The sequence below is a fragment of the Halyomorpha halys genome, unplaced genomic scaffold (genome assembly GCF_000696795.3).
Source record: "Halyomorpha halys isolate HHAL.00 unplaced genomic scaffold, Hhal_1.1 Scaffold928.1, whole genome shotgun sequence".
Classification (NCBI taxonomy): Eukaryota; Metazoa; Arthropoda; class Insecta; order Hemiptera; family Pentatomidae; genus Halyomorpha; species Halyomorpha halys.
This window is the reverse complement of record NW_027116508.1, coordinates 95514-109788: the sequence shown is the minus strand read 5'-3', so window position 1 is coordinate 109788 and position 14275 is coordinate 95514. Positions and strand designations below refer to the sequence as shown.

Below are 14275 nucleotides of genomic sequence, written 5' to 3'. Positions count from 1 at the left end.
CGAATAAAAAAAAAATTTTGATTACAATTTAATTTTTTGTGTTATTTTTTACAATTTCAAGTTCTATCGGGCTTAAAAAAACACCCTATATATACTAATGTATTTCCGATGCTGTGTTAAAAAATAAGTACATTACAGTACTGAATTTTTTCCTCAATTACCTCCTCATTTATCCAAATATGGAAGCCAACTTCTAGGAAGACCAATTATTTCTGAAAATCAACTTAGGCGGCTGCATATTACTTTACTTTAAGAGTTGGCATCAGGAATATTATTAATCTGCAAAAGTTGAAGCGAACCTAGACGGCCTTGCATCTAATTAATGTAAGAAAAATTTTAATTTATTTTTAAAGGATTCATTCGATTTATTTAAAAAAAAATATTATGGCCTTTTTATTGCTTTCTATTCTTTAAACATGAATAATTAATCAGTTTTCTAATTTAATGTATATTTAACTAATTGAATGTGAGTGGTTAATTTTATTAACTTCAGTTGATCTTTATTTCATTCCCAAACGTTTCGGCCCTTCGACCATCATCAAGGAGACAACCTAAAAATTGTTTTCATATTATTCACTCACACATAACACTAATATTTTTTAAACATACGTCATTATTGATTTGTTACAAATTATTAACAACGATTTGCATTAAAGGCCAATTGCTCTTGTCAAACAATCTTCAAAACAAAACCAATTATCAAAATCATTACTGTTTACTATTAAAATTTTAATAGCCATAAAAAATGGCTATTTACTTACAAAACTATATAATTTCATGCATTAACAACTATTTGGCATCAGAACTATGTTTAATCTGCAAAAGTTAAAGTGAACCTAGGCGGCCTTCCATCTAATCAGAATAAGAAAAATTTTAATTTACTTTTAAAGAATTCGTTCTATTTATTTTTAGAAAAATGTTATGACCATTTTATTATTACCTTAAATAAGAATATATAATTTCAATGCATCAACATCTATTTCTGAGACAGAAATGGTGAATTAATTACATAATTTTTGTCTCAATATTTAACCCCCTGTGTAATTTTTTTTTTTTTTTGTAAATATTATTGGTCTGGATCTGGATGGATCTGGAATTTACCATCGTTGGATATGATTGAAGTAAACATTTTTTTTTTATACATAAGTTTCAATGCCGATAGGTAAATTTAATCTATGTTTTCTGTTTATTGCACTAAAAAATGTACGATTTGCTTCTCTGTGGTTGGAAGAAAAGATTCACGCATAGGTAATATCCAGAAAAAAATGCTAGTTTTTGACTATGGAAATCTTAATTAAAGTAAATTCAGATCAGTATAAAATATAAAGTACAAAAAATAATTAATACTTCAATGTTATTTAACTCACCTTTTAAATAATTGTATTGTTCTTGTTGTAATTTAAAACCCTGAGTTAGACAGAACGTTGTTGGGAAGGAATTCCCGAAGAGCGGAAGTGGACGAACATATTTGACATTTAGTGAACCCCAGTATCCATGGTTCCTGGTGAGGATGAAGTACAGAGCAGTTGTGATAATAATGAACCAAACATATGGATCATTTCCAAGCAGTTCTAGAATAAAGTACATCTTTAGTTACGAACTATGTTCATTTGATATTAAGGCACGTGGGGCTCTTTAAGGAAGTCGTAACTGACGTATATTTACAAGCGGCGTATCTTATCAATCCCGCTTATAATGCCTTTTAAAAAATAACAGAATGTAAATAGCTCATTGCAGAACTGCAATACTTTTTTCCCTTAAAATGGCGCAATATTTGCCTTTTTATTACTTCACATCTGGTTTCCTTTATATTTATATTTATACAGCAATATATTATCTGTGGAAAGAGCATTAATTATTTCCTCTTTTTAGATGTGACACGTGTCTCATGTGACATTTCCCGTAACAATATATACATCATTTCATTAGTGGATAGATTGAGGAATAGAATAAAAGACCTGGATTTGTCCTCAAGTTTCATTTGAGGTAAATCTAAGTAACTGAAAGAAGAAAAAAAGAAAAGTAAGAAAAATATAGTTGTCCTAAATTTTCGTTTCTCTTAAATGCAATTAAAAATATCTAGTGCTTGTTGAAGTTTTTATCATATTTTTGTATGATAAATTTAGTTTATTATTCTTCGATTTATTATCAAATCTCAATTCTACTATAAAATATTTATTAGTAATAAATGGAAGGAGCCAACTGACTAAGCCCTCGGTAAATTTTGAGGAGTGAGTCATATTCACTTAGCACTTTTAACTGCTTTTCAGCAGTTTTCTTAGCATAGCCTTGATGGCGATTATAGAAGAAGTATCTCGGGCAATTCTTTTATCAAAACCATAGTGAATATGGAAATTAGGTTGAGGCTTATAACCACCTTTTTTGGAAAGTTGGTCTATTCTGTCGTTACTGATAGTCATCATCCTGGTATGTACGGCAATCCCTGTCCCGTGCCCTGTTAGAGATTTAAAAAATATTTTTTCAATCTCGAGTGTTCATTATTCTAGGATTTTAAGACTGCTTGAGAGTCAACAGATAGCTAGCTAATCTGGCATCTTTTCTGCTTAGAAGCCATTCTAGTGCAATAGATGTAGCCTTTGGCTCTTCGTCGTAGTTTCTTGATACCTTTCTAGTAGGTTTGGCAACTCATTTGGATGTGCCCGTTCCTGCATTCAGTATGGGATTAGCGACAGATCATTTCGTAAAAGCATGATTCCACTTGTCTCCTTTAAACTAAATTGATATTGTTTCTTTCTAAGAGTTTCTAGGAGAAAACTTGAAGTTCATGAATTGGAGTATTATCATTATTATTATTATTTTGCAAAATGAGCTGGGCTTAAAACAAGTATTAATTTCCTTTACCTAGATTCAATCATCAAAGTAGATCATATTCTTTGATTACAACTTAAAAAACACAGAAAGGTTAGTTTTTTCAGTAGTAGACGTACAGCCTTTAAACCCTTTCATACATATGTAGCGACACTGTTATTTGATGGTCACCGCTCTACTGCCGCTAGAACCGTTACGGACTAACCTAGGGCGACCTAGCTGCCGAGACGTGAACCACCATAGACTTCAGCCAAACTATCTTCACATATCAATTTATAATAATTGTATGAATACTTTACTATACTATACTCTTAACTTGAAGATAACTATGTTTTATATTATTGTATTCATTAATTTACTATTTGAATGAATAAAGATCACAATGTAATCTTCTGATCCATTGACAGCTAATGCCTTAGGTGTAGAGTCTCTCAATGGTGTTTTTAAACCCAGATGCTTCACTAGCATAATATTGACGAACCAAGACAATTCGCCTCATTTCCTTAGGTAACGAGTACTATATAATTAGTTGATCAGGATATTTTTGAACTCTCGATGTCTCCACCTTCTCTGTCCTTTACCCAGGTTCTACAGCTTACAGAGAGTGGTTTTGGGCAAAAAGTAATTGAAATTACTATATTATAGTCAAATTTATTTTAAACTTTGGTTCAACTAGTGATAGTAATCTCAACCATTATTATGATTACAATTGTTCATCAAGTAGTTGAAATGACCAATCAAAATTGTAATTTCATTTCCTAATTTCAAATTACAGTATTGGAAAGTAATTGTAATTGCAATTGTTTTTTGTCCAACAATGAACGAGAGTAGTAACTCAAGCGGAGTTGTGGGGGAGTGTCTCCTCCAGTCATTTTAACTCTACATTTTATCACTGAATGTATGTAGGATTAATATGAATGCATGAGTTCGTCTGTGATTCTCCAATTTAGTTTCCATCAAACTGATGAAAGCCTGTTAAGAGCCGGGAAGAAAAAAAGGCAGTTATCTCACCCCAATTTTTTATTTCTTTAATGAAAACTATTTATAATTACTAGTCAAAATTGATGAGTCTTCCAAGTATAGGTAGGGGGAATAAAAAATGGCTGCTGTTTCAGAATCTTAAAAAAACCTCTCATTTTTATTTCGGAGCTCTATATCTTAAAAACTACCGACAACACTAAAAAACCTAAGAGCATATTATTTAAAGAAGAATACATTTTCTGAAATATTAGCCCTAAAAGAGCTATTTACGTCCAATAGTTCTCGAGATATACCTTTTTAAAAAGCAAAATTTCTTAAAAATCTACTGTAAGATTAGTAGTTAATTTATTTTGAGAAATCTATATCTCAGAAACTATGTGACGTACAGATGCCTATTAGCACTCAAATTAAAGCTTGTTTAATGGACTATAAAGAAGTTTATTACCTTTACCTTCGTAAGAATAGTAGTTTGCATGATATTTGCTAAAATTAATTGATTTATAGTTGTTCGGACAATAAATTTTATTTATGAAAAACTTCATTTCAGAAACCATTTGACGTATAGATGTCTGCCAGCGCTCAAATTAAAGCTAGTTAAATTTACTATAAAATAGTTAATAATGTTTATCTATGTAGGACTAGTAGTTTTTTGTGAAAAAATATATCTTTAGTTCCATAAGACGCACATATGGCTGCCAACGCTCAAAATAAAGGAAATTCAACTTACTATAAAGAAGTTTATGACACTTATCTGCGTCGGGGTAGTAGTATTTATGATATTCACTTATGAATATAAATTTGGCAAATAAAAGTTTGTCCGAACAACTATAAATCATTTTATATAAGCAAATTTCATGAAAACTATTACTCCTACGAAGGTAAACATAATAAACTACTTTATAGCTAATTAAAATAGCTTTAATTTGAGTGCCAATAGATATCTGTACGTCACATAGTTCCTGAGATATAGGTTTCTCAAAATAAATTAACTAACTACTGATCTTTCAGTACGTTCCATACATTTTTATGAAATGTTGATTTTTAAAAAAGTATATCTTCAGAATTATTTCACGTAAATAACTCTTTTAGGTCTCATATTTTAGCAAATTTGCTCATCTTTAAATGGCGTTCTTTTAGGTTTTCTCTTGTTGTTCCTACTTTTTAAGATATAGAGTTCCGAATGAAAAATTTAATTTTTCTATCGCTTTTAAACAGCTACCATTTTTTATTCCCCTTACCTATACTTGGCAGACTCATCAATTTTGACTAGTAATTATACATAGTTTTCATTAAAGTAATAAAAAATTGGGGTAAGATGGGGTAAGCCTTTTTGCTCCTCTTGGGCTCATGTACTATGTGCGACAAGCTTTATACTCCATGACTGATTTTTGACTGGTCCACAGAAATCAAAACTTACGAATTCATCACATAATTCTATTAATATATACGTATCATGACTATAAAACTGACTTTGACCAGCTAAACTAATGAAGTTGTTTCGAATACAGTTTTTTATTTTCTATAAATGACCTTTATGATCGACCTAGAAAAAAAAATTAACGTCGAATCTAAATTTAAGAATTTACGTTTTAGACAAGTAGAAACCGACAACCTAAAAAAATCATCCCTCCGCTGTCTGCTGCCCGGTTCTTTAAGGTTTCGTATTTAAGGAACAGGTGCTTCACGATGCTTCTCTTAATTCGACGTCGTTTTACATAAACATATCTTGACCATTTGTAGAGATAGAGTGAAAATATAACCTTTTTTTTTTCATTATTACACTGTGATGAAATATCTTATAATTGATATTTCCGTGTTTTCATTTCCCTCACTTGTGTTAATTTTCCTTGTATACAGTTAGTTAAATTATGAGTTTAATAAATTGTGATGAATAAATATTTTTTTAACGTTGAAAATAAGGCTTGAAATATTTCCCCGTAGTGTTATATTAACAATTTATTAAGCTCATTAGTATAATTACTAATGCAATACTATGGAGAAATATTTGAAGCCCAATTTTCAGTTTTTAAAAGGTTTATTCATCACATAGATACACCAAAGCTTTGATGTTCGATAATGTGAGGAAACTAACACCAGTAGGAACATAAATGTCTAGCACTTGAGCCATTTTAGGACTTCAAAAATAAAAGACGTATTTATTACAAGCAGAGAAGTGATATTTAAAGAAATTTTTAAATATAACAGTTTACAAGCAGTCTCGTTAGTGATAAGGGTACTTGTAAATCATTATGATATACTCCAGTTATGCAATATTGTTGAATCAGAAAATTTTTGCTTCCTCACTGAAGGTGCAATTCATGCAGGAAATGAAAAAAAAATTGTCCATAAAATTCAAAATGTAAGTAATATTTTATGTTTTAGACATCAAGGGACAAATTTGGTTCTGTGCCTGTTCCTCTGTCACTAGCCAAATTTGTGTTCAGACCTAATTGATCTACCGTTTGTCCGTTTCAGGAAATTTTAGATAGTCTCAAATAAATTTTATCAAAATCCATCCACTCATTTAGCTTAAACATGCACTAACGTATTTTATTTAATAAACGTATCTCGGCTCGTCTGGATTAACTTAATGTTAAAAAAAATATTGGGTATTAGCGTATGCTCGCCCTAATATACATTTTATCTAATGTATAATTATTCAAATTATATTTGAACAACAGCTCGTCCCATAAATTAGTTTTCTAACGACAAATATAGCTTTATATAGATTTATATAAATAAACCTATTTCACGGAAAACTCCAAAAAAATAATGATCGAAGGATAATGAGGGTACTAAGGGTTGGAGGACAGAGATTAAAGCAAGCAGAGAGTTTTAAATATCTAGAAGCTCATCTGAATGAAAGTGGTTACAAGTGACCCAAAGAATTGGAGCGGCTGGGAGGATGTTCAGTATGGACAGACGGAGTCTCCTGGGAAGAAAAGAGGTGACAAGCAGACGAAAGTAGCCATCTATAAATCGACCTTCTTCCTATCCTATCCTACTCTTCAAAATTTTGGACCCTCGCCTTAAAACACAGGAGTAAGATACAAGCCATGAAAATGAGAATATGCGAAAAATAGAAAGAATGATAGGAAGAGATAGGATACGGAACGCTACCATACGAGCTAATCTCGACGTCAGACCAGCTGAGTCCATTCTGGAGGAGCACAAAATATGATGGTTTGGACATCTTGCTAATATGGATCCAGATAGAAGTGCCAGGTAGACTTACGAGACCCGCATGGAAGGGAAAAGACCCAGAGGAAGGCCTCGCAACTCCTGGGAGGATAGTGTAAGGAAGGCATTCAGGAAGCGTGTAATGGACTGGAGTAGGAGAAGAGATCTCAACATTTGGGCCAGACTCTATGAGCGGGATCCTCACAACGCATAGCGGTAGAAGAGGGAATGACTATGATCAATATTAAAAAAAAAAAGTTAAGACAGTGACGAAGCTATCTTAATCTGATTTTTTTTTTACATATGATACACTGTTATCTTGCGCATTCTCTTCTCTCGCTGAGTAGCCTTCTGAATTCTCCAGTTAACTCAATTTATTTCGGTTCAAACATTTCATGTAATGCTTTTTTTTTTTTAATTTTAAGGCGCTGTTCTTTCCTCGGTGTAAGAGATCGTGTTTCGCATCCGTAAAGAACAATATTTTTTTAATTAATTTAGGCAAATGACACGGAAACTGGAGCTCCTACGAAGAAAAACGTAGACTGGATTGGACTTCTGTTCATGGAAAAAAACTTAAGATTGAACAACGAGTTTTGTTTTAAAAACACGTGGTATTTTTTAAGACCCATTTATCACCTCTGCTAAGACAAACAGAGATAACAATCCTGAGCTTTTGTCATTCAAATCGGAATGCAAATTCCGTAATAGTTTATGGATCACTATAAATGATAAGAAGTCTTCCTCTGTTTCTGGCAGATCAGGAAACCTATAAAAGCTTACCGATGGAAAATAATAACTGGAATATAAGGAGTTGACCGTAGATAAATAACAGAAGATGGTCGGGGTGCGGTGAGCAAAAATACAAAAAAATATTTATTTGTGCCGCCGTTTCGACCAGACTTTCAGGTCTTCATCAGGGCTATAAAACAAAAAGAGATTACAACCATATTCAGAGAAACATAAAAATAAATAACACATCGGTATAAATAAATGATTTTTTTTTATTTGCTGACGGCACCTCCCCGACCATCTTCTCCTATTAATAACTGGAATATTTGTCATAACTATGTGTCTGTCGAGGTTGCTGTGTATAATTAATTTTGGCAACCTGGCGATGAGGTGAATTGATAGAGTCATTGGCGAATTTTACGAGTATAAATGCTCGCAGGATAGAAATTTCATTTCTTAAGGTATTCGCTTACGGTCAGCTAGTCACATAGATATTCACTCAAGGCTCTTGTAGGAATGGATACTCCCTATGTAAGTCATTCACTGTAAGTCCCGACGAAAAGATATAGGAAGAAGGATAGGTCCAGAGAAAGCAGAGTGAAATAAAAAATATTATATATATATCCAAATATAAAGCTAGGAAACTGATGCATATTATTTCTCACCGTACCCTAAGGAACTGAATCCTTCAAGAGGATTGTCGGTATCCTCTACCTTTTTATTTTCCTCTTTCCCTGTTACTTGTCCCCAGTTAGGATGCCGCTTTCCTGAGTTATTCTCGTATAGTAATTGAATACACGAGAACAACTAAGATAATTTGCGAATGGTTCCCACAAAGAAAAATGGTACTCTTCTCTCGTTTTCTTTAGGTCACAGCTATCTAGCGAGTTTCTTTTTTTACTATCTTGGACACACGAGGCGCTATTGCTACTTACGCATATGCATGTTAATTGCTATTAGGCATATGCAATAATTGCGAGGGAGTCACCTTCTCTTACACCTTTCATTTTTTAAACGAAACACAATTAATATTCTTGGTCTCTTATAATGTATTTCAGTGGCTACAATTATAAAATATAAACCAGCGGAAAGGTCGGTCCTTTCACATTCCATTAATTTCGTAGCATAGCCATTGACTATATCACCTTGACTGGACTCATATCAAAAAAGTTGTAAAACTTTGATGTGTAAATAAATAAAAAGGACTAACTTAGAAACATTTCTTATATAATAATTATTGACATAATAATGAACTAAAGAGTTTTTTATAAAGATATTATCTAACAATAACAATCACAAGACACTTAACACACTGATTCCATCGTATCTTGGAAAAACCTTCTTGAGTGTTACTGTCGATAAACGATCCAAAATCTTTACAAAAGTCAACAAGGCAATCAAAGGGAGAAGACACTCTAAAGCATGTGTAATACTTTTCATGTATTATAGATGTAAGAAATACAAATCTTACTATTTTTTATGAAGAGTAAGAAACAAAAAATAAATATAAATATTTTTGATCCTATGAATTAATGTGATAAAAAAACTGAAAAAATAATTATTATTTGAAGGTAATTATTTCTCCTAAAACAAATTGTTTTCTCCAATAGTATTAACTAACCAATCAATATTTCCAAAAATAATTTAAAGATGTAATGTGATTTTCAGTCCAGATGACACCTCTATTACCAAAATTTTGACTAATCTAACCAATTTAAGAGAATCTAGGTTTTATCATGTAATCTTCCAATTTTAAGCTAGTTTAATCCATAATGAATAAATATTTTATCATAAATGTGTTCAAACTTCTTTACCCCTAATTTCTCTAAGTTTATTTTCATATGACGAAAACGTGTCTCATAACAAACATTATTTTATTCAGATGATCAGTTGTTTGAACAATTCAATTATTCTATTTAAAAATTTGTTCGAACGATATTATTGGTAATTTCTTGATATTTCTTTTGATCATAATATCTTTTAATCGGTAGACTTTAGTCAATTATTTAATTTCCAGTCATTAATTTGCCTGCTTTTTATTTAACTTTCAAATTCTCAGATGAGTGTTCCAGTATTGAAAGGAAATTGATTTGGATATTCTAAATTAATTGTATCACTCTTCTATTGTAATAACTTATTTTTTGGTACTCTACTTCCCTATTAATTCCTATACCTTCTTCATTTTACATTGTAACACCTTTTGCCATAAAAACTACAATTATTATTATTTTTACAAATCGAAAGTAACTAACATTAAACTGATAGGGCTTCCTTATTCTTGACTTTGACTTATTCTCAGCGCCTGAAAGGACAATGAATGACTCAGATTACATTCTTGTCCTATTTTTGAAATACTGAGGGATCATTTTAAAATCTGTTAAAAGATCTTTAAATATATTATTGCTCAATATACCATAAAATCATTATTCCATAATTATTCATTTAGTTTAATATGATGCAATATAGTTAAAAGTATTAGTCAAAAATCTTTGGTAGTCACCTTTTGATTGCGATCAGCATCTATTCTCGTTTATAAATGAGGTTATTTTCTTAGGTTATAAATTAATCAACCATCTATCATTTTTTTTATACCTATACGCAGGGCCAGATTTAAATTTCAGACACCCCCTCATGGGCAATAAGATTTTTCCACTCTTCTAGATGCCGTAGGAAAATATGAATTAATTTAAGTAAATTTAATTACTCGAAATGGAATTGGAAATAAGTTTGATTTCTTCAAATGTTATCTACATACAGATCAATCTGCATATTTTTGTCAAATTAAAATTAATTAGCTGTGGCTTATATTATGTATTTGGCCTCCAAATACATAATATAAATGTACATATAAACATAATTAGATATTTTTCTGCATTACATTAGTTCAGTGGCCAATAAAAGTCGTAGATCAAAAGCATCCAGTAAACCCACCATTAAGTATTTTTTGAAAACCTTAAATTATTATTTTTTTTTTTATTTGGTTAGAATAATGAAATATCTAAGTATTACTTAAAAATATTTTCTCAAATATTATATTTTAACATAATATAAATCTTTATAAGAACTAATACTAAATTAAAAATTAATTTTTAATTATGAGAACAAAACTGAAAATAAATTTTTAATTTTGCATCGCATATACATCAAGATAAACCTGGTAACGGTGTGCTCTGCATATGAAAAACCTGCCTTCCAGTCTTTAAGTTGTATTTATGTATGGTAATAATATTCAATAAGTTGGGAGAGACTGGTATGAATTACTAGAGGTACCGGAATAAAATCATCTAGTTCAATAAAGTATTATTCAATACACAGTATGGCTATTGCAGATTTTCAGAATGTAACTTTTCCTTCTTCATCGTTGCTCTAGGAAGGGTTTGAGAATACTACAACTCCCAGGACGTCTCATGACTTAAAAAAATATTTTAATTATGGAATCGAATCTGGTTCTTTAGTTTTCGTCTTCGATCTGTTACAGTTATGCAACCGGGACCTAGCTTCAGCTAAGGCCGAGTCTATTTAGTGGCTTACTTTATCTTCTGTGGAAAGAGAAGTTGAGAAACCAGAAAGAAGGTTGGTTCTCACTCTTCAAATGTTAGGTATTCGAAGAAGATGAAATTCTAATTTATCGGATTGGCCTATCGCGACCATCAGAATGTTGATGACATGATCCTGAACTACTTATCAAGGCTTATTTAAACCAATTAAATAAGTTTAAATTAAATATTATCCAAAAAAATGTAGAATGTTGAGAGCAAAACGAAATTAGACCAGTAACTAAAGTTTATATGGAGATTGGTTTCAGTACAATGGTATCCGGGTAGGTTTTGTTTGATTCATGAGCTCATGGTGAATGTATATGAAGGTACCTCATGAATATGATCTCTCAGGATTTGATAAAAAAGCTCTATCAAAGGGCAGACAACGAGATAAGTTCATATCATTTGCGAAGGAGGGGGTGGGTGTAGTTATAGTCTTTGCCCCCGATCGAGATCGGTTCCCAGATATCCCTCCGTTTCGGCACAACTCTTATCAATCCCTGAGACATCGACAAAATTGAATCTTTCTCTTTTGTCTATTTCATTTTTTTCTGTTTTATTTATCCGATTTCTGATTCGTGGTATTTTTTATTCACGATTGTAGATTACATATCTGGAAGGTTTCTGGCATAAAACCAAAAGAATAAACTTGTTTTACTCTCCTTTCCAAAAATAATATTATGAACAGTTTAACTAAAAATGTTACTAAAAAAAATATCTATTCATTTATTTGCTTCATACTACTGAAGTAAATGAGATAAGTTTTGGTTCTTGGAATAAAAAATCTTTACTCAAATTTTACGTTATATTATGTAATACATTACTTAGAGGAACAAATTTGGTTCTGTATTTATCTTTAGTCAACTTTCTGTTCGAGCCTAATACCAATTATCATTAATTCTTTTTTCAAAATGTTCGGAAAGTTGTGGCACAAGGATAACAAAAAAAAAAAAGGAAATACTATTTTAATTTTACTATATCAAAATATTTACACAATCAAAACTACAAAATGTCATTTATTCTTCATTATTGACTTTTTCTTGGAGTAAAGTCAACCCATAATCCTCCTATCGGCACCAAAAAGAAAGTTTGTGTCGAATACTGGAGTGGTGATGTTGTTTTTGGATTTAAACTCAGTTTGTACTTCATAATAAGTTTAGCAATGGCTATTTTGATTTCCATTCTTGCAAACCTCATAGCTGGAAATCACAGAATGAATAATTTACACACAATATTTTATAAAACATTATTGATCAATTTATATTTCTAAATACTTATCTGTGCCATATGGATGATTATTTGACTGAACGAGGAATACTGTGGGTAGCACATTTCCACAAAAAAAATATATGCTTATAAATATATATGCTTGATTAAATATATATCAGTGACATTTTATTGCCTTCAAATATAGCAAATGTATACTTTAATGTTGCCGTCAGGAAGAGGGAAAACTCAGCTTTCCAGTGGTACCAAAACATTTTAATTTGATAGACGTTTGTATGAGAAACAGAAATAAAGGTTTCAAGTTTAATTTCATATTAATTTTGTTAATAATTTAATTTCCTATTTATTTTTTACTTTTCTGTCATCTTTTTCATTAAATAATTAAAACTTATGATCTGCTCATTAAATTATATCAAATGATGGAGTTATATACTATATAACATAGATGGTTCCCTCACACTTCGGCGGTATCACCGTTTTTCTCAAATCTATTACTTTATATCTTATATTATCTTTTATCCATTGCAACATATATTCCGTTTTCCTTCTTGTCCAATTTATCGCATATATCGTTTCCTTCCAGACATTTCATTATGATTATTAATAATTGTTTTCATTATTTTTAAACATTACTTACATATTTTAATATGTTAATTCAATTACTCATCATTTATATTTTCTTCTGCATCTTTTATCATGTTTATTTCTTTATTTACTTGAACTTTGTCTATTTTTTAATAGTTTTTTTTAAATCTTTTATTTTTTATTATATTCTCGCATTCTGATAAAAAAGGAAACTATAAATTTGCTAGATTTCTAAGTAATAAAAAGTAATTCAAATATATTTAAATAATCATAAATACATTGACTGATATCTATAAAATTATCTAGTATAAACCGGTTTGTGCCATTTAGGATATTTGATGTCGAACATAAAAAATTGGAGTTGATCAAATTAGTATTCTAGGAGCTATCAAAGATTGTTGTATTTTTTATACACAAACATTACGTGTCTTGGATTTGCGAAAAATCCGGGCGTGAGCGAAGGAAACTGAATTAATTTTTGATTTTAGCATACCAAAAATAGATAAGCCAAAATAATTTTTAAAAATTTTCGGTTGTAGATTTGTAGATCACTAGCATATTTTTTACCCTACAATTTTATTGGAGTTTTCTATGAAAATTTAACATGTTCACTTAGGAAAAATAAAGTTTTTTTTTTAAACTCAAAATTTTACATAAAGACAGTATTCCGTTTATTTCAGGATTTTAATTTCCCTTTGCAAATAGGTGATACCAATCAACATTTCTAATAACAACTTAACTTATTTACAAAAGATGCTGTCATTATAGTTTTTAAATATTAACTTCCAAAGCAGGTTATATTAACTTTGAAAACTCCTCATTTGTGCCTACCAAAAAACGAGGTATTATGTTATGTTATATAGTCGGAACAATAATTATTCATACACTTAGTTTTTTGGAAAAAAAAAAGTATGTTTAATAATTCCTTTTACTTAAAGTAGCTGTATATTATGACAAACAACAATGTTCAGGTCGTCTGTAGTTGAGGGAGCTAAGGTGTATGTCTTTCCAACCACGGAACTGCAGCGTCGCTGGTTTGAATCCGGCTTGAGGGGTTGACAATTATTTTTGTGGCGTTACCACGAAATAGAAACTTGACCTCCCCACTATGATGAGTACCCTGAAGATAACAGTATAGGCTGTAGGCAGCATGTAGTATAGGCAGCGTATACCAGGCTGTTGCTACGGTCCGAGGTTGGCTGTCT

The 14275-nt window shown here is 30.9% G+C and overlaps 2 protein-coding genes across 2 annotated transcripts in view; both read right to left on the bottom strand.

Moving 5' to 3' along the window:
* LOC106687212 (probable cytochrome P450 6a14) overlaps positions 1-1659 on the bottom strand; it is an 11033-nt gene extending 9374 nt beyond the window's left edge. The window contains exon 1 of the mRNA XM_014430954.2: positions 1368-1659. Coding sequence (XP_014286440.1) covers positions 1368-1587 — 220 coding nt within the window. The 5' untranslated portion in view covers positions 1588-1659. The remainder of the gene's footprint in view (positions 1-1367) is intronic.
* Positions 1660-12206: 10547 nt separating this feature from the next.
* The window catches only part of LOC106687213 (probable cytochrome P450 6a14), a 13704-nt gene continuing 11635 nt past the window's right edge, over positions 12207-14275 (bottom strand). Inside the window, exon 6 of the mRNA XM_014430955.2 lies at positions 12207-12457. Coding sequence (XP_014286441.1) covers positions 12285-12457 — 173 coding nt within the window. The 3' untranslated portion in view covers positions 12207-12284. The remainder of the gene's footprint in view (positions 12458-14275) is intronic.